This window comes from Stegostoma tigrinum, chromosome 18 (genome assembly GCF_030684315.1).
Source record: "Stegostoma tigrinum isolate sSteTig4 chromosome 18, sSteTig4.hap1, whole genome shotgun sequence".
Lineage (NCBI taxonomy): Eukaryota > Metazoa > Chordata > Chondrichthyes > Orectolobiformes > Stegostomatidae > Stegostoma > Stegostoma tigrinum.
In genome coordinates this window covers 59,788,055-59,809,953 of record NC_081371.1, presented here as the reverse complement: position 1 = coordinate 59,809,953, position 21,899 = coordinate 59,788,055, and the positions used below count along the sequence as shown (strand labels likewise).

The following is a 21,899-nucleotide window of genomic DNA, read 5'->3' as shown; positions in this document are numbered from 1 at the left end:
ATATTGCCAGAATGAATGTTGCTTTTAATCCAAATTCTGTATTTGCAAGATATCACTTGGGGAGGAAACAATGAGCCATTTTTATAATTTTGTTGTCTGTATGAAAACAGACAAGATAATCAGGAATAAGCTAAGTGCATTTGCCTTTCTGGCAGCTTTGATAATAGCTTACATATTGTAATGGCTGTTCTTCTGGAATTATCAGGAACATCAACATCAGATTCAATTTTTATTTAATTTTCCTGGGATGTGGACATGGCTTGCAAAGCCAGCATTTGTGGCTAATCCTAATTTCATTTAAAATTGGAGGCCTGATAAACTGTGGGCATGCAGCTAAATATGATTTCCCTTTGATAAAACAGTGTTAAATTCTCTGCCTTTAGACTTCCAAAGTGCACAGCTATAATTTCTTAAATGAACAAGTCTGACACCTTCTCCACGACGGATGTGAAGCTAACTGGCCTGTTTCCTCACTCCCATCTTAAATAGAGGTGCTGTCTATGACGCTTTCCAATGTGATGTAGTTTTCCAGAATTGAAATTTTGGAAAATTAACACCGCATCTACTATCTTATTAGAAACCTCTTTTGAGACCCTAGGATGCAGTCCATCTAAGCTCAAAGACTTGTCAGCGTGCAACTTTATCAGTTTGCTTGCTGCTATTTCCCTTGATAGGAATTTCTCTAAGTTCCTCTCTCTTTCACCTCCTGATTTACAGCACTTATTAGAAGTATAGTATGTGGTGAGGAACCAAGAGCCAACAGAGAATGGGATCTTAAAGGAACATGTTAATAAAGAATTGCAGAAATTAATAGGACTAAATGTCAACAAATTCCCTGACCCAACATCCTAAGATTTTTTAAAAAGTGGTAGCTATGGAATAGTGGATGCAATAGTTAAAGGTAGTTATTGAGACTAGTAAATGTTGGAAAGTGACATTCCACGAGGATTGTTGCTGGGTCTGCCATACAATTTGGTCTCAGGAATTAGAATTTTCAGAATATATACTTTGCACTGAATTGGAAAGTTAATTACAAAGCAGCTCTACAACAAAATAGAGGAAGCCACTTAGAATGCATGCTCATTCAGCAGGTTTATATGTCGTAAATAAATGTCAATGTAAATAGATATGATGTGATGCATTTTGGTGAGAAGAACAAGGAGGCTGCATTTGCTTGGATAGTTTTGAAGTAAGGTAGAGAAACAGGCTATTAAGATCTGAGTAATACGCATTGCTTTTTAAAAACTATGCAGACAAAGCTCTGGGGTTTGTTTCTGGAGGGATACAGATGAAATGTAGAGAAGTTAACTTACTTGGGTCGATCCTTGATCAGACCAGACTTTGAAGTGCTATGAACAGTTTTGATCTGCACATGTAGCAAAATGTTCGAGTCCTGATGAATTTTTAGAAGATTCTAGAAATCAAAGGTCATAGATGTCAAGAAAGATTGACCATGCTGGCTGTTCACGTTTTTAGAAGAATGAAAACTGATGAATTCCCTAATAGAGGTTTTGGCATTGAAAGATTTTGCTCGAGTCAACATAGTGGAGGTGTTTCCGTGTGCAGGGGAGACCAGAGCTAGGTTTTGCAACTGAAAGATAGACACTAATAAATAAACCCTGGAGGGAATTCAGGAGAAACTTCTTCACTCAGTCCATGTGGTAGTTCCAGATTTTCTCTCATCTGCATTTGTTAGAAGAAGCGAGATGAACATGTGAGGAAAAAATACACAGAAAGATATGTCATTTGAAGACCTGTTGTATCTGTTGAAGAAGGGTAAGGGTGGCATAGCACTGACCTGTTAGGTTGAATGATCATTTCCTGCCTTTTAAGTGTATTGACAACCTTTTGTGTAAATTTTGCTTTAATCCAATTTCTAATTACAAACAAATGCAAAATTTTCAAAAATATCTCTTAATGGCTGAAATATTTCTCCTTCCTTGCTAATGTTTGCTATAACTGTATGGATTCGGCCTTAGAGATAATGGTAACTGCAGATGCTGGAGAATCCAAGATAACAAAGTGTGAAGCTGGATGAACACAGCAGACCAAGCAGCATCTCAGGAGCACAAAAGCTGATGTTTCGGGCCTAGGCCCTTCATTTGTGCTTCTGAGATGCTGCTTGGCCTGCTGTGTTCATCCAGCTTCACACTTTGTTATCTTGGATTTGGCCTTAGCCCTGTTTGCTCATAAATTTTGAGTATCTGTTGCCACTATTAAATAAATGTTAATTGAAGATGTTGCACTTAGTAAATAATTAATATGTTACAATAGCAAGTATAGTAGAACCAAGATTCTGATGTTTATATGACTGACAGAAGTGCATTCATTCCTCCATGAACTGTACCAAAAGTGTAAATGTTTTATTTTATTACCAGAATGGTCAATTTGTTTCTCTATTATTGTTATCTGGACCAAAAGAGGCTTTCACCAGATTCCTTCAATAAAATCAAAAATAACTTGTTATTAATTAACAAATGTATTCTTTGGGAAAGTGACAAAACTAGTTATCAACAATGCTGCTGTGCAGAAGCAAACTATATCTCCTTAATGATAATGGGAACTGCAGATGCTGGAGAATCCAAGATAATGAAATGTGAGGCCGGATGAGCACAGCAGGCCCAGCAGCATCTCGGGAGCACAAAAGCTGACGTTTCGGGCCTAGGCCCTTCATCAGAGAAGGGGATGGGGTGAGGGTTCTGGAATAAATAGGGAGAGAGGGGGAGGCGGACCGAAGATGGAGAGAAAAGAAGATAGGTGGAGAGGAGAGTATAGGTGGGGAGGTAGGGAGGGGATAGGTCAGTCCAGGGAAGACGGACAGGTCAAGGAGGTGGGATGAGGTTAGTAGGTAGGAGATGGAGGTGCAGCTTGGGGTGGGAGGAAGGGATGGGTGAGAGGAAGAACAGGTTAGGGAGGCAGAGATAGGTTGGACTGGTTTTGGAATGCAGTGGGTGGAGGGGAAGAGCTGGGCTGGTTGTGTGGTGCAGTGAGGGGAGGGGACGAACTGGGCTGGTTTTGGGATGCGGTGGGGGAAGGGGAGATTTTGAAGCTGGTGAAGTCCACATTGATACCATTGGGCTGCAGGGTTTCCAAGCGGAATATGAGTTGCTGTTCCTCCAACCTTCGGGTGGCATCATTGTGGCACTGCAGGAGGCCCATGATGGACATGTCATCTAAAGAATGGGAGGGGGGGTGGAAATGGTTTGCGACTGGGAGGTGCAGTTGTTTATTGCGAACCGAGCGGAGGTGTTCTGCAAAGCGGTCCCCAAGCCTCCGCTTGGTTTCCCCAATGTAGAGGAAGCCACACCGGGTACAGCGGATGCAGTATACCACATTGGCAGATGTGCAGGTGAACCTCTGCTTAATGTGGAAAGTCATCTTGGGGCCTGGGATAGGGGTGAGGGAGGAGGTGTGGGGGCAAGTGTAGCATTTCCTGCGGTTGCAGGGGAAGGTGCTGGGTGTGGTGTGGTGGGGTTGGAGGGCAGTGTGGAGCCAACAAGGGAGTGCCGGGTGTGGTGGGGTTGGATTCTTGGATTCTCCAGCATCTGCAGTTCCCATTATCTCTAAGGCCGAATCCATACAGTTATAGCAAACATTGGCAACCTTGTTCGCTCCACACTGCCCTCCAACCCCACCACACCCAGCACCTTCCCCTGCAACCGCAGGAAATGCTACACTTGCCCCCGCACCACCTCCCTCACCCCTATCCCAGGCCCCAAGATGACTTTCCATATTAAGCAGAGGTTCACCTGCACATCTGCCAATGTGGTAAACTGCATCCGCTGTACCCAATGTGGCATCCTCTACATTGGGGAAACCAAGCGGAGGCTTGGGGACCGCTTTGCAGAACACCTCCGCTCGGTTCGCAATAAACAACTGCACTTCCCAGTCGCAAACCATTTCCACCCCCCCTCCCATTCTTTAGATGACATGTCCATCATGGGCCTCCTGCAGTGCCACAATGAGGCCACCCGAAGGTTGGAGGAACAGCAACTCATATTCTGCTTGGGAACCCTGCAGCCCAATGGTATCAATGTGGACTTCACCAGCTTCAAAATCTCCTCTTCCCCCACCGCATCCCAAAACCAGCCCAGTTCGTCCCCTCCCTCCACTGCATCCCAAAACCAGTCCAACCTGTCTCTGCCTCCCTAACCTGTTCTTCCTCTCACCCATCCCTTGCTCCCACCCCAAGCTGCACCTCCATCTCCTACCTACTAACCTCATCCCACCTCCTTGACCTGTCCGTCTTCCCTGGACTGACCTATCCCCTCCCTACCTCCCCACCTATACTCTCCTCTCCACCTATTTTCTTTTCTCTCCATCTTCGGTCCACCTCCCCCTCTCTCCCTATTTATTCCAGAACCCTCACCACATCCCCCTCTCTGATGAAGGGTCTAGGCCCGAAACGTCAGCTTTTGTGCTCCTGAGATGCTGCTGGGCCTGCTGTGTTCATCCAGCCTCACATTTCATTATCTATATCTCCTTAATCTCAAGCACCCACTTTCATTCATAGATGTGATAAGACAGCTCTGCAGAGATGTCATGGATTTGGGGGAAATAAAGGCCTAAGTCTTAAATTTAGCCATGATCACTCTGATTTTACTTGTTGTGCAACCTGTTTCTTGCACTATATGTTTATGATTGCTGTGTGAATGTGCGGACATGGATCTTGGGCAAAACAGTTTTTGTGCTCAGTCTGTTTCCTACATTACAAATGATATCTGAGATAATGAGAACTGCAAATGCTGGAGAATCCGAGATAACAAAGTGTGAAGCTGGATGAACACAGCAGGCCAAGCAGCATCTCAGGAGCACAATGTCAGCTTTTGTGCTACTAAGATGCTGCTTGGCGAACTGTGTTCATCCAGCTCCACACTTTGTTATATTGCAAATTATATTCTCATTTCCTATATGCCATGAAATAATACTTGAGTTCTGGACTCTGGTCATTTATGAAGGAACTAAAATAGAAATTATGCCTGTCAACTTTTAATGTTAATGTTTGAAAACAATTGTAAGTACTTATTGTATATCAAACATTAAATCTGTTCCTAGCGGTTTTGTTTTTTTTCTAACACTAAGTTTTCTGTGAAGGTAGTTTCCATTTGTCTCAAAACATTCTGTTTGGATTTGAATCTGTTTGGATTTGAATCTGTTTGGATTTGAATCTGTTTGGATTTGAATCTGTTTGGATTTGAATCTGTTTGGATTTGAATCTGTTTGGATTTGAATCTGTTTGGATTTGAATCTGTTTGGATTTGAATCTGTTTGGATTTGAATCTGTTTGGATTTGAATCTGTTTGGATTTGAATCTGTTGGTGGATTTGAATCTGTTTGGATTTGAATCTATGGAATTGCTCCTGAATAGCAAGTAGAGATTTCTTTAATTGATTCTCAACCACAACTTTTATACGGATATTTTAATATCTTTGTTGTTGTATTTGTTTACTGAACCTACTTCATCCACAGAGCACTTTGACCGGATGTATGATGTAAATCTCCAGCTTAATCAGACTCATTACGTGCTTCCGAAAGGTGAGGCTTTGCCTTATTTCCGTTTTGGGGCCTTGGCTAACAAAATTACAGAGGCATCATTCACAGATAATGCTATAGTTCGTCATGCTTCCGTGGCCAACAAATGGAAGACTATTCACTTGATCATGCATAGAGGAATGAATGCAACTACAATCCAATTCAATTTGACTTTGCTGGATAAAAGTGACAAGGAGTTTAAAATGCACCTCAGTATAGAAGCTGACACCAGAGAAGATCAGAAATCAAACCAAACTGTCAATTCAAAGAAGCAAGAAAGGGCTCAAAATTACACTGAAGCACCATCAGAAATGGAAATTCAATTCAAAGATATTGCTGAAGAGCTACAATTCCCCAAAATTCAAAAAAGGACTTTAGATGAGTTGAGTATCAACCTTCTAATGGATCTTCAGCTTATTGACACACCCCAACTGCCTGCTGATATTCAGAAAGCACTGAGAGAGTTGGACGTAAAGCTAGAAGCTGGTGATATCACACTTAAAGGGTACAATCGAACGAAGGTGTTGATTTTGGAACCGTTCAGAAAACTTGTACATTCTTCACAGCAAAATGGTACTAAATACACTGTCGCTAGGCATATAGAAAATATTGCTTTAGAAAAGAATGTAGGCTTATTGGAAAAGGAAGTTGCAGGTGAAGGACATATTGAAGAGAATGATGCTAAGAATCCCCTAACAAAAAAACAAATTGAGAATGGGGAGGTTCGAAGAAATGGACAAGCCAGTGATCAAGTGTCTGTAAATTCCTTGCTTTCAATGAAACTAAATAATCTGTTAAAAAGCTCTTCTAAAGATGCATCAGAGCTCCAAAAAGCTGTGGTCAAACCAATGACATCTCAGAAAATACTTAATATTCTTATACCAAATGATAGCAGCAAGTTTAAACAAGATCAGAATGTGAGGGGAAAAGAAGGGAACTTCAAACATCAAGAGCAAAGATTCCTAAAAGAAGCTAATGCTGAGGCTGCAGAAATTGAAATAAAAAACATCCCAGGACACGCCAATAGAAAGCTGCAGTATCACGCTGGAAGTAATGCTGGCTTTTTACCTTGGGAAAAGCAAGGATATTTCCAAGATCTCATAGAAGTAAGTAATACGTAAATGCATATCCTCCCATTCGTACAGCATGCAGTTGCTAAATGGGTGGGGCTTGTATTGGAGTAATCTAAACTTTTATAATTTTTTATGGTTGAACACTTGTTCAATTGGTATCAATGGTTCATCACTGTATAAAACAACGTTAGCACTGAATATACTTAAAGATGAGGAATTGTTTAGAGGGAATTCATTTTGATATTTTGCATTACACAACATCTCTTTTGTTACTGAGAACATAATGTTTTCAACCTGCTAGGCCTATACCATGCCATTTCACCACACCTTTGATAATTTTTCTAAAGATTTCCTTTTGCTTCAAGAATCATTTAATTTTGATTAAACTTCTGTGCATGACCCTGGGATGTTTTTTCTAAGAAGGAGGTCCTGCATAAATGATATTGTACGGAGGAATTTTGCACGGTTGTACAGAAGAAGCCCCACTGTTGAAGCAGCATGTAGAGTGTATTTTGTATATACTCTGACATTCCTGTGTAGAAGTATAGGAATGCTTATTTCTCCAGTCCCTCTTTCAACTCTTTTCCCCATTTATGTGCCTGGGTGTAATTCAGGTTTAATCACAATGTTGCTTGCAAATATTTTCACTGATTTTTCTTCATATTGGACTGAACTCTAAGGTTATGCTGTTGATAGCTGACTTTAATACTTCATAATACAATCTTTTGTTTAATATTTCCTTCACCTAAAGCATATTTTATATACGGAAATCAGTTTCACTTGAAAATGTTGATCCTGCTAAAGTTTAGCCTACACACCTTACATGAGTCATTTTGTTTCACTTCAGGAGGATGCAAAACTCGAGAAAGCATTTGCATACCACACTGACAGTAATCATGTGGGAAGAAAACTTAAAGACACATTTGCAGACTCACTGCGCTATGTAAATAAACTTCTCAATACTAAGTTTGGATTTGCTTCGAGAAAAGTTCCTGCCCATATGCCTCATATGATTGACCGAATTATCATGGATGATCTTCAAGCAATGTAAGATACTGATAATTGTATCTTTGTAGCTTTCAAATTCACTTTTAATATAGAACTTATAGATAACTGTATTTTTAATAGAGCTCTGATTTTTTTTTTACTTACAACATGTCTTAACTTAGAGACATGATAAAAATATATTCAAAATGGAGCAAATGATAATCGTGAAAACATGCTGGCATTTTGCCATGCATTGGGAAAATTTGTGGTTTTAGAATGCTAATCAGTGCAACACTTAGTAACAAACATCTGAACAGATGAATGAAAGCCAACAAAAAAATTTGTTTTTTTTAAAATTGACATTACGTGGTTTATGCGACTGTGAAAATATATTGTTGTGTTTGACATATTAAAAATATTAGCTTACGAAAGCTTACAGTCAGCAGATCTATAGCACTTTTCATAACCATCAGATTTTTCAAAGTGGTTTACAACCAATTGAAGTAGCTTTGAAGTGCTGTCGCTGTTATAATGTAGAAGCCGCGACTGAGTTCAACAGACTGAGCAAGTCAATTCCAAGTCTGTGCTAAAGGTGAGACTTAATTTGGGCCTTAACATTTTGTTCATCAAAAGAAAGGTTATGATCTGGAAATTTATCTTGTTTTCTCTCTCTGCTGGTGGTGTCAGACTTGTTGAGTATTTCTGGCAATTTGTTTTATTTCTAGTATTAATGTTCAGTTCTTACAATGGCTTTATTACTTGATAGGTTTCCAGAGGCATTTGACAAGACCTCTAATCATAAAGTGCGTCACTCTGAAGACATGCAGTTTGCATTTTCATATTTTTATTATGTAATGAGCGCACTACAGCCATTAAACCTTTCTGATGTTTTTGATGAAGTTGACACTGATCGATCGGGAATCCTCTCTGATCGAGAAATCCGGACGCTAGCAACGAGGATTCATGAACTCCCACTGAGCTTGCAGGTAAACCTTTTGTACCAAATCACGAGATTGAAAACGGTTAGCAAGCTTTGCATGCTTGTACATCATTGAAAATATAGAATAAAAGCATTGGGGAGACAGTGACCCAGTGGTATTATCGCTAGACTGTTAATCCAGAGACCCAGGTAATGTTCTGAGAAACCTGGGTTCAAGTCCTGCCGTGGCAGATGGAATTTGCGTTCAATGAAAAATCTGGAATTAACAGTATAATGATGGCCATGAAACAATTGTTGATTGTCAGAAAAACCCATCTGGTTCACAAACCTCCTTTAGGGAGGAAAGCTGTCATCCTTACCTGGTCTAGCCTACATGTGACTCCAGACCCAATACAATTTGGTTGACCCTTAACTGCCCTCTGGGCAATTAAAGATGGGAAATAAATGCTGGCCTAGCCAGCGTCACCCACAATCCACGAATGAATAAAACAAAATGGTTTTGTATTGTACTTAGGGAATAATTTTAGTTTTGGGTTTGGATTAGAAGAGTGAGCTATATTTTCTTGCCCTTTTGTAATTTTGACTTTAGGAACAGTTTTGAATAAGTTAGAAAATACACATATTGGGACAGCTAATGTAAGTATTGGATTGTTGAATACATTTTTCTTAAATGTTGAATATAACAGGCATCCAAACTGAAATGAGACTTTAGTTGATCCCTTGTGTTTTTGCTCATGTGAAATCAATAGGGAAAATCAAAATTTTTTCAATGTAGTTGGTGGGTATCTGGAACTCGACGTCTGTAAGGGTGATAGAGACAGAGGCCTTCACAACAATTTAGACGTGCACTTGATATGCCAAGGCAAATGAGGCTAAAGGAAAATGGAATTAGAATAGTCAGGTGATTGGCCCTACTGTCCATGCCAGTCAAAAACAAAGGGCTATAGTGTAGATCTGTATACCTCTAAAATCATTGTATTTCAAAGGATCAACACTTCATTGCAACCAAATCAGTATTTTTGCAATCAATAGGAAACATAATGTTGTAAACTAAATTGAAAGCATCATCTTTAAGAAGAGTTGTATTGGGAAGCTAAAAATGACTGTTGTCATCAAAGACATTGAGAGAGAATGAGGACTAACGATCTGGCCAAAGGCCCGAAGTTGAAACTCTGAAATCTAGAGGTTGTATTTTAATTAGTGGGGGGATAAAATTTAAAACATTAGTTAGTAATTTGATGCACTGATCAACCAGAAAACTAATATTGTTATAAAATTGTTTGAAGCCAGTATGAAGTGGTTCTGCTGAAGTGACAGGTCTCATTTTTAAGTGGGAAATTCCGTTGGGCATCTGTGCTCAATTGGAAGTGATAACAACATACTATTGATACTACTAACACAAAAACAGAAATTGTTGGGGAGTTTCAGCAGATCTGGCAGCATCTGTGGAGAGAAAATCTGAAATTTAGCACAGATGTTGACATTTCTGTTTTGAAATATTGAAATGTTTACTTATTCTAAAACATTGCAGACTGTATAAAATGTAAATATTATGAAAGTTGTGTTAATGGTTTTTAATTTTGCTCATAATGATTGGTGAATTTTTTTTTGTATACCTCAAGATCACTGAATCAGGATTGAGGATACTTGTCTCTTATGATTTTCCATGGTTTAATTGTTTTTACATATACAGGACCTGACTGGTCTGGAACAGATGCTCATTAATTGCTCTAAGATGCTTCCCACAAATGCTACTCAAATTGACAAAGTCCCTCCCACCCTGGAGGCATATTATGACCCAAACCTGGTAAGAACTTGGAAACCAACCATAACCGTTTTTTACTTTATGTAATATAGTAACAAATATTACACTTAGTATGGCTAGGCTTATTTATTATTAGAGGGGTACTTTATGGTTTGCTATTGCATCATGGTCTGTGCCTAGGAATTGCACACATTAGAATATGAATAAGTGGGTCATCCTGTTTTTTTTTTCACCTCTTTTTCACATGGAGTATCTGATTTCTCCTTGATGCATTTATTATGGCATATTAAGATTGGCCACTCAAGTTGGTGAACTGCATTTCTATCACTGTAGTGCAGCAGGTTAGGTGTCAGAATCCATATCCTTGATGGAGAAGTTTTTTTGACTATAAAGCAATTTTAAAAGTGTTTCGTAATGCTCCAGTTAAAACTAAACTAGCTGAAAATACATCAGTCAGCAAATCATTTGAAACTTGCAATGAGTATCAGATAACATGATGGCATTTTGACCAATATTTTGTAAAAATGTAATATTTCTGTTGCTACGCCAACCATTTTCTATTGGAGCAGAATATTTTAGAAAAATCCAATTGTGACTGACTGTTTGACTTCATTTCAGATGTAAATGTAACACTAACTGCAGAAATAGTGGAAATAAATTTCAAGCTGTATGATGTGTTAACATCTTGAACATTGGGTAATTTTTTGATGTTGCGTGGGTCTGTGGTGAATAACATTCGGTGCAGGAAGACCAATGGACATTACTTTACTGGCAGTGATTTTTGTAATAACTCTTAAATGTTAACTGTTAACATCAATATTCAAATGACTGTCTGAGATATTAAAATGGGAACATCTGTCTTAGAAAATGTGGGTCCTTAGGATACTTTTTATAACTTTTTGCAACTTAAATGTATATTGGATATTGTAAAAGCATAAAGAAGCTAAAATGGATGCCAAGCCGAAGGGGAGATCGTGAGCTACAAACAGGGCTTTAGAGGAAAGGGAGGTGAAGGGGTTTAGGGAGAGAATTAGGGCGCATTTGAATTTAATTTATCAATGAGGGAATCTCATTTGTTTTTGTATTTAGTTTTAAAATGGTAAATTGGGTTTGCAAATACTGTTTTTAAGGAACATTTGACTTACTTTGTAAATCTTGTTTGCTGTAGCCACCAGTGACCAAAGGACTTGTAATGAACTGCAGACCCATTACTGACCGTATTCGCAAGGCTTACAAGGATAAAAATAAGTACAAGTATGTGGAGTAATGGAATGCTACTTTATTTTCCAGAAGCACCATTAACAAATGACCAGACACACTCTTTCAGGCAGTTCTTGGCCAGGGACAGGGGCAGCGGCAGCAATGTTTGCTCCAAGGCACCTCACCCCCAACAACAGAAAAAAACAGTCCAGCGGTGTACCTCTTCACCTATCTCGAGTACACTCTGAACTTTTTTACAATCGTTTGTCATTATCAGTCAGGCTCATAATTTCACTGCAAGAATGTCAATTTCTACAGAGGTTTTGTTTGTGGTATTTGCTCCTACTGGATGCTGCACCAATGCAGCAATATTAATTCTGTCTAGAATTGTTGTATCTTACAGAGAGGAGATTTTATTCCATCAGCTTAGGTTGGATTTGGATGCATGAGCCAGAATTCCCCTCCTGTTGATTTTTGTCAACTCTTGTCTTGTCTGACCTTTTGAGCTTTGTCATCAGGTAGAAATACTAAATGTTAATGAGAACTTTGTGATACAGACTGTTCTCATGCCTTTTTTTATAGTGTAGCTTTTAGTAATAGATATGTTTTGTCGTAAGGCCATATACCCGTACTGATATTCTCATTCTAGAAATGAAAATGCAAAGAGTCATCTTTGTTTAATATTTGGTTACAAGCACAAGGATTTATTTTCAATATTTCAATAATCAGGTTTGAAATCATGGGAGAAGAAGAAATTGCCTTTAAAATGATTCGTACTAATGTTTCTCATGTTGTTGGTCAATTGGATGACATCAGAAGAAACCCAAGGTATGTTTGTAGAAGTAATTTTACAGTAAAAAAGCATCTTCAGTGACTGGATTGTTATATCTGATATTGTTCTTTGTACCTTCTTTACTTCGGAATGTCTCAAAGCATGTTGCATGACGAATTAGTCTGAGAGCATCATGCATCTTTCTTGTGTACATGCTAAATACTGTGACTTTTGCATCTCTTGAGCCACATCTGAATAAAATATGAATTGCCTAAAAAGTTTTTGAATGATGCTATCTTCTTGGAGATGGTGTTAAGATCCCAGGCTATTTAGAACCACTGGAGCAAAGATAATTCTTTACTGATTCTTAGAAGTGTAGCCACCTTGGGTTGTTCTCTAGGTATGAAGTGGTTGACATGTTTGATGTTTTACTGCTTGATGATGATTGGGGATGTGCTTTGTTCTTGTCCTCTCATTATTGTCTTCTCACAGTTGGCGCATATACCAACCTTGCTTACTTCTGCTCTCCAGATTGGTGGCTCGTGTTATGGAGTGTGTGCATGATTCTTCAGCCAGCAAAGCGCTATTGTTTTACAAAATCAAGCTCATTTAACTAGACATGGTGGGTTGGGATGCCAAAGTCTATGCCCACTTCACCTTCAGTGTAAGATGAGTAACTAAGAGGAAAAGAAGTGGGGAGAGTATGCAGCTTGCTGTACTCTTGTGATGTCCTTGCTGGTCTGAACACAGCAGGTGGAGCTGCGGTATACGCCTTTGAAAATGTTAAACTGCAATTCCATGGCCATATTAGTAGCATCGAAAATCTTTGCCAGCAAGCCATGGAGGAGAATACCAGCGGTGATGCATACATTGAACATTGTTCATCTGCTTTCCTTAAATTGAATCCTGGGCGTCAGCGGAGAGACAGCATCACCAATGAAGAAGCCCTGTTCTGAACTAGCTGGAAACACCTATGGGATATTCTGATGGAGTAACACCTGAGGCTAGCAGGATACTCCTTTTGTTTCCTGGATGGAGTGGCACTGTAATGCTTGACATCAGATGGGAAAAGAAGGGGCTGACCAAAGGAGTCCTGGTAAAGTACAATTAAGGAGGATCTTCAAGAGTTGCACAACACTTGGGCTGGAGCAAAGAAGATTGTAATAGTTGGCAGCCAATGATGGAGTCTTACTCCCCATTGGCCTGTATGGGACCAGAAGAACTAATTCTTACTTTCAGAGCAGATAACACATTTTGAACAATTGATGTGGAAGTTCCTGCATTCTCATACATTGTGATAGCAAATGTATAAATGTTGCGTTAAATTTGGCTGTGAACACAATCAAAATCAATCATTAGGAACCACTAAAACTGCAGTGAAATGTTGCAATGTGTTTTTTGAACAGCCCACACAATGTATGTGATGATTCATTTGCTGATGCAGTTATCAGCTAATTATAAAGTCTGAATCACCAGTTCAGTATTTTTCATGATTAGTCACTCAGTTCTTCCATTCACTTAAACCTATGTACAATTTTCAGGAGTTTAATAGAAATTGTGTGCAATTTTAGACTTGGATGTGGTGTAATATGGATTTTTAGCAAGGCATTTGATAAGGATCTCCATAGTAGACTCCTTCAGAAAGTGGGGAGGCATAGGATTCGGGGAAATCTGGCTGACTGGATACAAAACTGGCTATCTAATAGAGGTGGTAGTAGATGGAAAGTATTCAGCCTGGAACTCGGTGATCAGTGGTGTTCCACAGGGATCTGTTCTGGGACCTCTGCTGTTGCGATCTTTATAAATGACTTGAATGCGAAAGTGGAAGGGTGGCTTAGTAAGTTTGCCAATGACCGAAGGTTAGTGCAGTTGTGGATAACGTGTAGGGCTGTTGTAGGTTGCAACGGGACATTGACAGGATGCAGAGCTAGGCAAAGAAGTGGCAGATGGAATTCAATCTGGAAAAGTGTGAAGTGATTCACTTTGGACGGAAATATTTGAAAGCTAAGTACAGGGTTAATGGCAGGAATTTTGGCAGTGTGGAGGAACAGGGGGATCTTGGCGTCCATGCCCATAGATCCCTCAAAGTTGCCACCCAAGTTGATAGGGTTGTAAAGAAGGCATGTTGTATGTTGGCCTTCATTGGCAGGGGAATGGAGTTTAAGAACCACGAGGTTGTGCTGCAGCTCTAGAAAATCCTGGTTAGATCATACTTGGAATATTATGTTCAGTTCTAGTTGCCTCATTATAGGAAGGTTGTGGAAACTTTAGAGAGGATGCAGAGGAGATTTACCAGAGTGCTGCCTGAACTGGAGGGCGAGTCTTGTGTGGAAAGGTTGAGGGAGCTATGGCTTTTTTCATTGGAACGAAGAAGGATGAGAGGTGTACAAGATGATGAGGGGCATAGAGTGGATAGTCAGAGACTTCTTTTCAAGGTGGAAATGACTATTACGAGGGGGACATAATTTTAAGGTGATTGGAGGAAGGCATAGATAGGCAGATGTCACAGGTAGGTTTGTCCACCAGAGTGTGGTGGGCATGTGGAATGCGCTGCCAGCAGTGGTAAAGGAGTCAGATACTTTAGAGACTTTTAACCGATTCTTGGATAGGCACATACGTGATAGTATAATGTAGGGTAGTTTGATCTTAGTAGGATAATAGGTTGGCAGAACATCATGGGCTGAAAGGCCTTGCTGCTCCATTCTATGTTCTATGAATGCAGAGAAAGTTTTTCTGAAAAGAAATCTTTTACAACATATGAGCCTGAGTGAATGTTCTTGGCATACAGCTAGTGGCTTGTGTTTTTATAAGGGTATTGCTGGGATGAAAGGGATAGTGTGAATTTGAAATGTAGTATTTCTAACCTTTTTTTATTTAGTGAAATATAATTCATGTTTTCTTCTTTGTGTCGTAAGCATTTTATGCTTTGTGTAAAAGTATACTCGTAGCCCCATGTGAATGTTACTGACCTTGCTTTCAAAGGGAATCATTTAGGATCTAATGACTAAGGTTTCATTTTGGGTCTGATTTCCCAGTATTATCAACAGCTGGGATCATAACATTGGTTGTATCTAGTGCTGTATAATTCTATGAATTGTTTTTTTAATAATGTCCTAATACTAAAATTGAGACCGCAAGATGTAGTAGTAGTGGTAGACCATTCAGCCCATTGAATCTGCCCCACCATTCACTGACATCATGGGCTGATCTGGTTCTCAATTCCACTTCTGTGCCTTTTCCCCATAACCCTTGACTCCCTAACTGACTAAAAATGTGTTTGTCTTAACCTTGAATATACTTAATGACCAAATCGTGACAGCCTTTTCCATTAAAGAATTCAACAGATTCACAGCCCTCTGAGAGATGAAATTCTTTATCATCTCTGTCTTAAATGTCTGATCTGAGATTATGCCTTCTGATCCTAGAAATTCCCACAAAGGGAAACCAAGCTTTCTGCACATGCCCTTTCAAACTCTGTGTGATTCTATATGCTTTCATCAAGTTATTTGTTACTTATTTTAAATACCATTGAGTACAGGCCCGACCTACTCAACCTCTTCTCATGAGAAGATTTCTCCATATCTGGTGTCAACCAATTGACTATTCCATGAAAGTGATGTAAATCAAGTTTACTCCTGATTAATTTTCTTGTTGGATCTTTGGAAAATTGCCATTGTTAGTGGCACAGCACAGCTGCTCGATGAAGGAAACTTGGGCTGGTTTTATCGCCCTTGGCCAGTGGGCGTGTAGGTTTTGTGACTTGTCAATTGTATTTGACTTTCCCACTGCCTAGTTGCCTGTTTGAAATATGTTTTCTCCTATTTACCTTGCAGTGAACAACAACATTCCATTTGCCTTCATAATCGCTTGCTGTATCTATGTACTAATTTTATATGATTGATGTACCAGAAATCCAGATCCCTCTGTGTACCACTGAGTCCGGCAATCCCTCTCCATTTAAATAGGATACAGCTTCACTACTCTGCCTGCCAAGATAAACTGGTTCATAATTATCCATGTTGTATTCTATCTGCCAAGCTTTTACATGCTCACTTAATTTTTCGATATCCCTTTGCAAACTCCCTACTTCCTCTTTTACGAACCATTTTGGCATTACCATAAGTTTAGCTACGACATATTTCCTATCATCTCACTCATACCTATAGATTTTAGGTAGATGAGGACCCAGAATTGAATGTAGTTAGGGGCAATCTATTTACCATTTTAATGTCAGTCACGAAGCATAGGCATTCACTGATCTTTAAGAAAACAACACTGAAACTTGGTAGCAAGAGACTTAACTTTCTTGATTGTTTTGTGCTTGGTTCAACATAGCATAGCTAGATTTTTAAACCTGATCAAAGTAACTGCCGCTGAACAATTGATATGACCGTTAAAAAAAAGTATTTGTTCTTACCTGTCTCCAGTGTAACCTAAGTACCAGATTTTACAAATTTTTTAAAAATTGTCCATAACGTTTTGAATTTTTACCTCAACCCTCAATGTCTACGTAATCTTTATCTCACTGTCTCATACTTTTTAAAAAATGATTTACTATTAGTGTTTTTTTCCCTCTTCGCTGGACATTGAGAGAATTCTTCAATGTGATTGGCTCCTTGAATGACTTGATGACATTAGTGCAACTCAGCTGGAAATTTCACTTTAGCAACTCTGTTCAGTTATGTGGCTTAAGAGCTAAGGTTCTCTATTAGTTCTTTCAGCACAGTTTTCTTAACGGCCAGCCTATACCTCTGCTTTGTGCTGACTGCATCCATTTAATTTTTGATAGACTGATAATATATTTGAAATAATGAATTCAGTAGCACCATTGTTCTAAAAATGCTTCTTTATATTCCTGAAGGAAATTTGTTTGTTTAAATGATAACATTGACCATAATCATAAGGATGGAGCTACAGTGAAAGCCGTGCTTCGAGATTTCTATGAATCATTGTTCCCCGTGCCATCCCAGTTTGAACTTCCAAGGGAGTACCGTAACAGATTTCTCCATATGCATGAGCTTCGGGAATGGTAAGTGAAGCTTTAAGCCCTTCTTCAAAGGATGTGCTATGTCTAGGAGGTGACTTCTTACCCAAGTTACTTCCCTGTTGTACAAGAAATTAATATCCTGTTTAGATTTTCACATGCTTTTATAAAAGCATCAGTTTTATTTCTTGCATGAAGCCCTTGTTTAGCCTTTCCTCTAAGCTGGATGATAATGGCTAGTAGTATTCTAACCCACCACAAACAGCTTCTGTGTTTAACTAAACATGAGCATAGTCTAGAAACTGTTGTCTGATAGACACCTTTAAAGTGATGAGTCTTGACAGCTTAACTATCTGTAGTAACATAAAACCTGAGTTTATGTATATATTTGTAAGGGGGATGAATGTTGCCTGATAGGTTTTCTTGCTTAAACCACCTTTAGGTTAACACTGATTAATGTGAAGTTGTAGGGAATGTGATTTAAAAAAAACACAATTGAACTGCTTCATCTCTCTGTAGTTCTTAATTTAAAACTTCACTCTTACAAATGTTGAAGATTTGAATTTTGATACCACCCAGTTTATTTTCAAAGCTGAGGGCTAAATTTGGAAATTACCTTGAATCAATGTGGGAGCTCAGGGACAGGGCTGATGTCCCTGACTCCTTCACGTGCAGGAAGTGTGTCCAGCTGCAGCTCTTGTTAGACCGCATGATGGCTCTGGAGCTGCAGATGGACTCACTTTGGAGCATATGTGATGCTGAGGGGGTCGTGGATAGCACGTTTAGCAATTTGGTCACACAGCAGATTGGGATTGCTGAGGGAGATAGCGAATGGGTGACCAAAAGGCAGAGGAAGAGCAGGAAGGCAGTGCAGGTGTCCCCTGCGGTCATCTCCCTCCAAAACAGGTATTCCGTTTTGGATACTGTTGGGGCAGATGGCTCACCAGAGGAACGCAGCAGTAGCCAGGTTCATGGTACAGTGGCTGGCTCTGCTGCACAGAAGGGCAGGAAAAAGAGTGGAATGGCGATAGTCATTGGGGATTCAATTGTAAGGGGAGTAGATAGGCAGTTCTGCGGTCAAAAACGGGACTCCCAAATGGTATGTTGCCTCCCAAATGCACGGGTCAGGGATGTTTCCGATCGGCTGCAGAACATTCTGAAGGGGGAGGGTGAACAGCCAGTTGTCGTGGTGCATATAGGGACCAACGATATAGGCAGAAAACAGGATGAGGTCCTACAAGCAGAATTTAGGGAGTTAGGAGCCAAGTTAAAAAGTAGGACCTCAGAGATAGTAATCTCAGGATTGCTACCAGTGCCACGTGCCAGTCAGTGCAGAAATGAAAGGATAGCTAGGATGAATGTGTGGCTTGAGAGATGGTGCAGGAGGGTGGGGTTCCGATTTTTGGGACATTGGAACCGGTTCTGTGGAAGGTGGGACTATTACAAATTGGACGGTCAACACCTGAACCGGACTGGAACCAATGTCCTTGGGGGTGCTTTTGCTAATGCTGTAGGGGAGGCTTTAAGCTAATGTGGCAGGGGGATGAGAACCAAACATTGGACATAAAAGAGGTAGAAACGAAAGCCTGTAGGGAACTAGATAATGGAGTCAGTGTGACTAAAGGGAATAGGAGTCGGGGAGCAGATGATGAACACAAAGGGACAGGTGGTCTGAGGTGCATTTGTTTTAATGTGAGAAGTGTAGTAGACAAGGCAGATGAGCTTAGGGCTTGGATCGGTACCTGGAAGTATGATGTTACTGCTACTACTGAGACTTGGTTGAGGGAAGGGCATGATCGGCAACTAGTTGTCCCAGGATATCGATGCTACAGGCGGGATAGAGAGGGGAGGTAAAAGGGGTGGAGGAGTTGCAGTGATGGTCAATGACGATATCACAGCTGTACTGAAGGAGGGCCCCATGGAGGACTCAAGCAGTGAGGCAATACGGGTAGAACTCAGAAATAGGAAGGATGCAGTAACAATGTTGGGGCTGTACTACAGCCCTCCCAATAGCGAGCGTGAGATAGAGGTACAAATATACAAACAGATAATGGAAAGGTGTAGGAGAAACAGGGTGGTGGTGATTGGAGATTTTAATTTTCCCAACATTGACTGGGATTCACTCAGTGTTAGGGGTCAAGACGGAGCAGAATTTGTAAGGTGTGTCCAGGAGGGTTTTCTAGAGCAGTATGTATGTAGTCCAACTCTGGAAGGAGCCATACAGGACCTGGTGCTGGGGAATGAACCCGGCCAGGTGGTTGATATTACAGTATGGGACTACTTTTGGAAATAGCAACCACAGTTCCATAAGTTTTACAATACTCATGGAAAAGGATAGGAGTGGTCCTAAAGGAAGAGTACTAAACTGGGAGAAGGCCAGCCATACCAAGATTCGGTAGGATCTGGGGAATGTAGATTGGGAGAAACTGTTTGAAGGTAAATCCACATTTGATATATGGGAGGCTTTTAAGGAGAGGTTGATTAGCATGCAGGAGAGACATGTTGCTGTGAAAATGAGGGATAGAAATGGCAAGATTAGGGAACCATGGATGACAGGTGAAATTATCAGACTAGCCAAGAGAAAAAAGGAAGCAAAGGTGAGGTCTAGGCGACTGAAGACAGACGAGGCTTTGCAAGAATATCGGGAATGTAGAGCGAATCTGAAACGAGGGATTAAGTGGGCTAAGAGAGGAGATGAGATATTGCTGGCAAACATGGTTAAGGAAAATCCCAAAGCCTTTTATTCATCTATAAAGAGCAAGAGGGAAACTAGAGAAAGGTTTGGCCCACTTAAGGACAAAGAAGGAAAGATATGCGCTGATTCAGGGAAAAAGGGTGTCATTCTTAAAGAGTACTTTGCATCGGTATTCACCAAGGAGAGGGACATGACGGATGTTGAGGTTAGGTATAGGTGTTTGCTTACTCTAGGTCAAGTTGACATAAGGAAGGAGGAAGTATTAGGTATCCTAAAAGACATTAACGTGGACAAGTCCCCAGGTCCGGATGGGATCTATCCCAGGTTACTGAGGGAAGCGAGAGAGGAAATAGCCGGGGCCTTAACAGATATCTTTGCAGCGTCCTTAGACACGGGTGAGGTCCCGGAGGACTGGAGACTTGCTAATGTTGTCCCCTTGTTTAAGAAGGACAGCAAGGATAATCCAGGTAATTATCGACCGGTGAGCCTGACGTCAGTGGTAGGGAATTGACTAGAAAAGATACTGAGGGATAGGATCTATTCCCATTTGGAAGAAAATGGGCTTATCAGTGATAGGCAACATGGTTTTGTGCAGGGAAGGTCATGTCTTACCAACTTATTAGAATTCTTTGAGGACGTGACAAAGTTGATTGATGAGGGAAAGGTTGTAGATGTCATATACATGGACTTCAGTAAGGCGTTTGATAAAGTTCCCCATGGCAGGCTGATGGAGAAAGTGAAGTCACATGGGGTCCAGGGTGTGCTAGCTAGATGGATAAAAAAACTGGCTAGGCAACAGGATACAGGGTAGTAGTAGAAGGGAGTTTCTCAAATTGGAGACCTGCGACCAGTGGTGTTCCGCAGGGATCTGTGCTGGGACCACTGTTGTTTGTGATATATGTAAATGATCTGGAGGAAGGTGTAGGTGGTCTGATCGGCAAGTTTGCTGATGACACTAAGATTGGTGGAGTAGCAGATAGTGATGGGGACTGTCAGAGATTACAGCAGAATATAGATAGACTGGAGAGTTGGGCAGATAAATGGCAGATGGAGTTCAATCCAGGCAAATGGGAGGTGATGCATTTTGGAAGATCAAATTCAAGGGCGAACTATACTGTAAATGGCAAAGTCCTAGGGAAAATTGATAAACAGAGAGATCTGGGTGTTCAGGTCCATTGTTCCCTGAAGGTGACAACGCAGGTCAATAGGGTGGTCAAGAAGGCATATGGCATGCTTTCCTTCATTGGGCAGGGTATTGAGTACAAGAGTTGGCAGGTCATGTTGCAGTTGTATAGGACTTTGGTTCGGCCACGTTTGGAGTACTGTGTGCAGTTCTGGTCGCCACGTTACCAAAAGGATGTGGATGCTTTGGAGAGGGTGCAGAGGAGGTTCACCAGGATGTTGCCTGGTATGGAGGGTGCTAGCTATGAAGAAAGGTTGCGTAGATTAGGATTATTTTCATTAGAAAGATGGAGATTGAGGGGGACCTGATTGAGGTCTACAAAATCATGAGGGGTATAGACAGGGTGGATAGCAAGAAGCTTTTTCCCAAAGTGGGGGACTCAATTACTAGGGGTCATGAGTTCAAAGTGAGAAGAGGAATGTTTAAGGGAGATATGCGTGGAAAGCTCTTTACACAGAGGGTGGTGGGTGCCTGGAACGCGTTGCCAGCAGAGGTGGTAGACATAGACACGTTAGCGTCTTTTAAGATATATTTGGACAGGTACATGGATGGGCAGGGAGCAAATGGACACAGACCGCTAGAAAATAGATGACAGGTTTAGACAGAGGATCTTGATCGGCGCAGGCTTGGAGGGCCGAAGGGCCTGTTCCTGTGCTGTAGCTTTCTTTGTTTCTTAACAGATTTGGGACGTTTTTGGAAAGATAAAATGGTGTGTTACCCCAAATGATTTACTGAACAGTAAAATAAATGTACCCATTTTTCAATCAA

The 21,899-nt window shown here is 40.6% G+C and overlaps 1 protein-coding gene across 5 annotated transcripts in view; it reads left to right on the top strand.

Moving 5' to 3' along the window:
• gnptab (N-acetylglucosamine-1-phosphate transferase subunits alpha and beta) overlaps nucleotides 1-21,899 on the top strand; it is a 105,769-nt gene that overhangs the window by 59,177 nt on the left and 24,693 nt on the right. For 4 of the 5 annotated variants that reach the window (XM_059652579.1, XM_059652578.1, XM_059652580.1 and 1 more), the window contains 7 exons: nucleotides 5,470-6,638; nucleotides 7,453-7,652; nucleotides 8,359-8,578; nucleotides 10,226-10,339; nucleotides 11,466-11,551; nucleotides 12,227-12,325; nucleotides 17,131-17,298. In XM_059652579.1, coding sequence (XP_059508562.1) covers nucleotides 5,470-6,638; nucleotides 7,453-7,652; nucleotides 8,359-8,578; nucleotides 10,226-10,339; nucleotides 11,466-11,551; nucleotides 12,227-12,325; nucleotides 17,131-17,298 — 2,056 coding nt within the window. Of the gene's footprint in view, nucleotides 1-5,469; nucleotides 6,639-7,452; nucleotides 7,653-8,358; nucleotides 8,579-10,225; nucleotides 10,340-11,465; nucleotides 11,552-12,226; nucleotides 12,326-12,800; nucleotides 13,681-17,130; nucleotides 17,299-21,899 lie in introns of those variants that run through there. The other variant, XM_059652581.1, reaches the window with a different exon arrangement.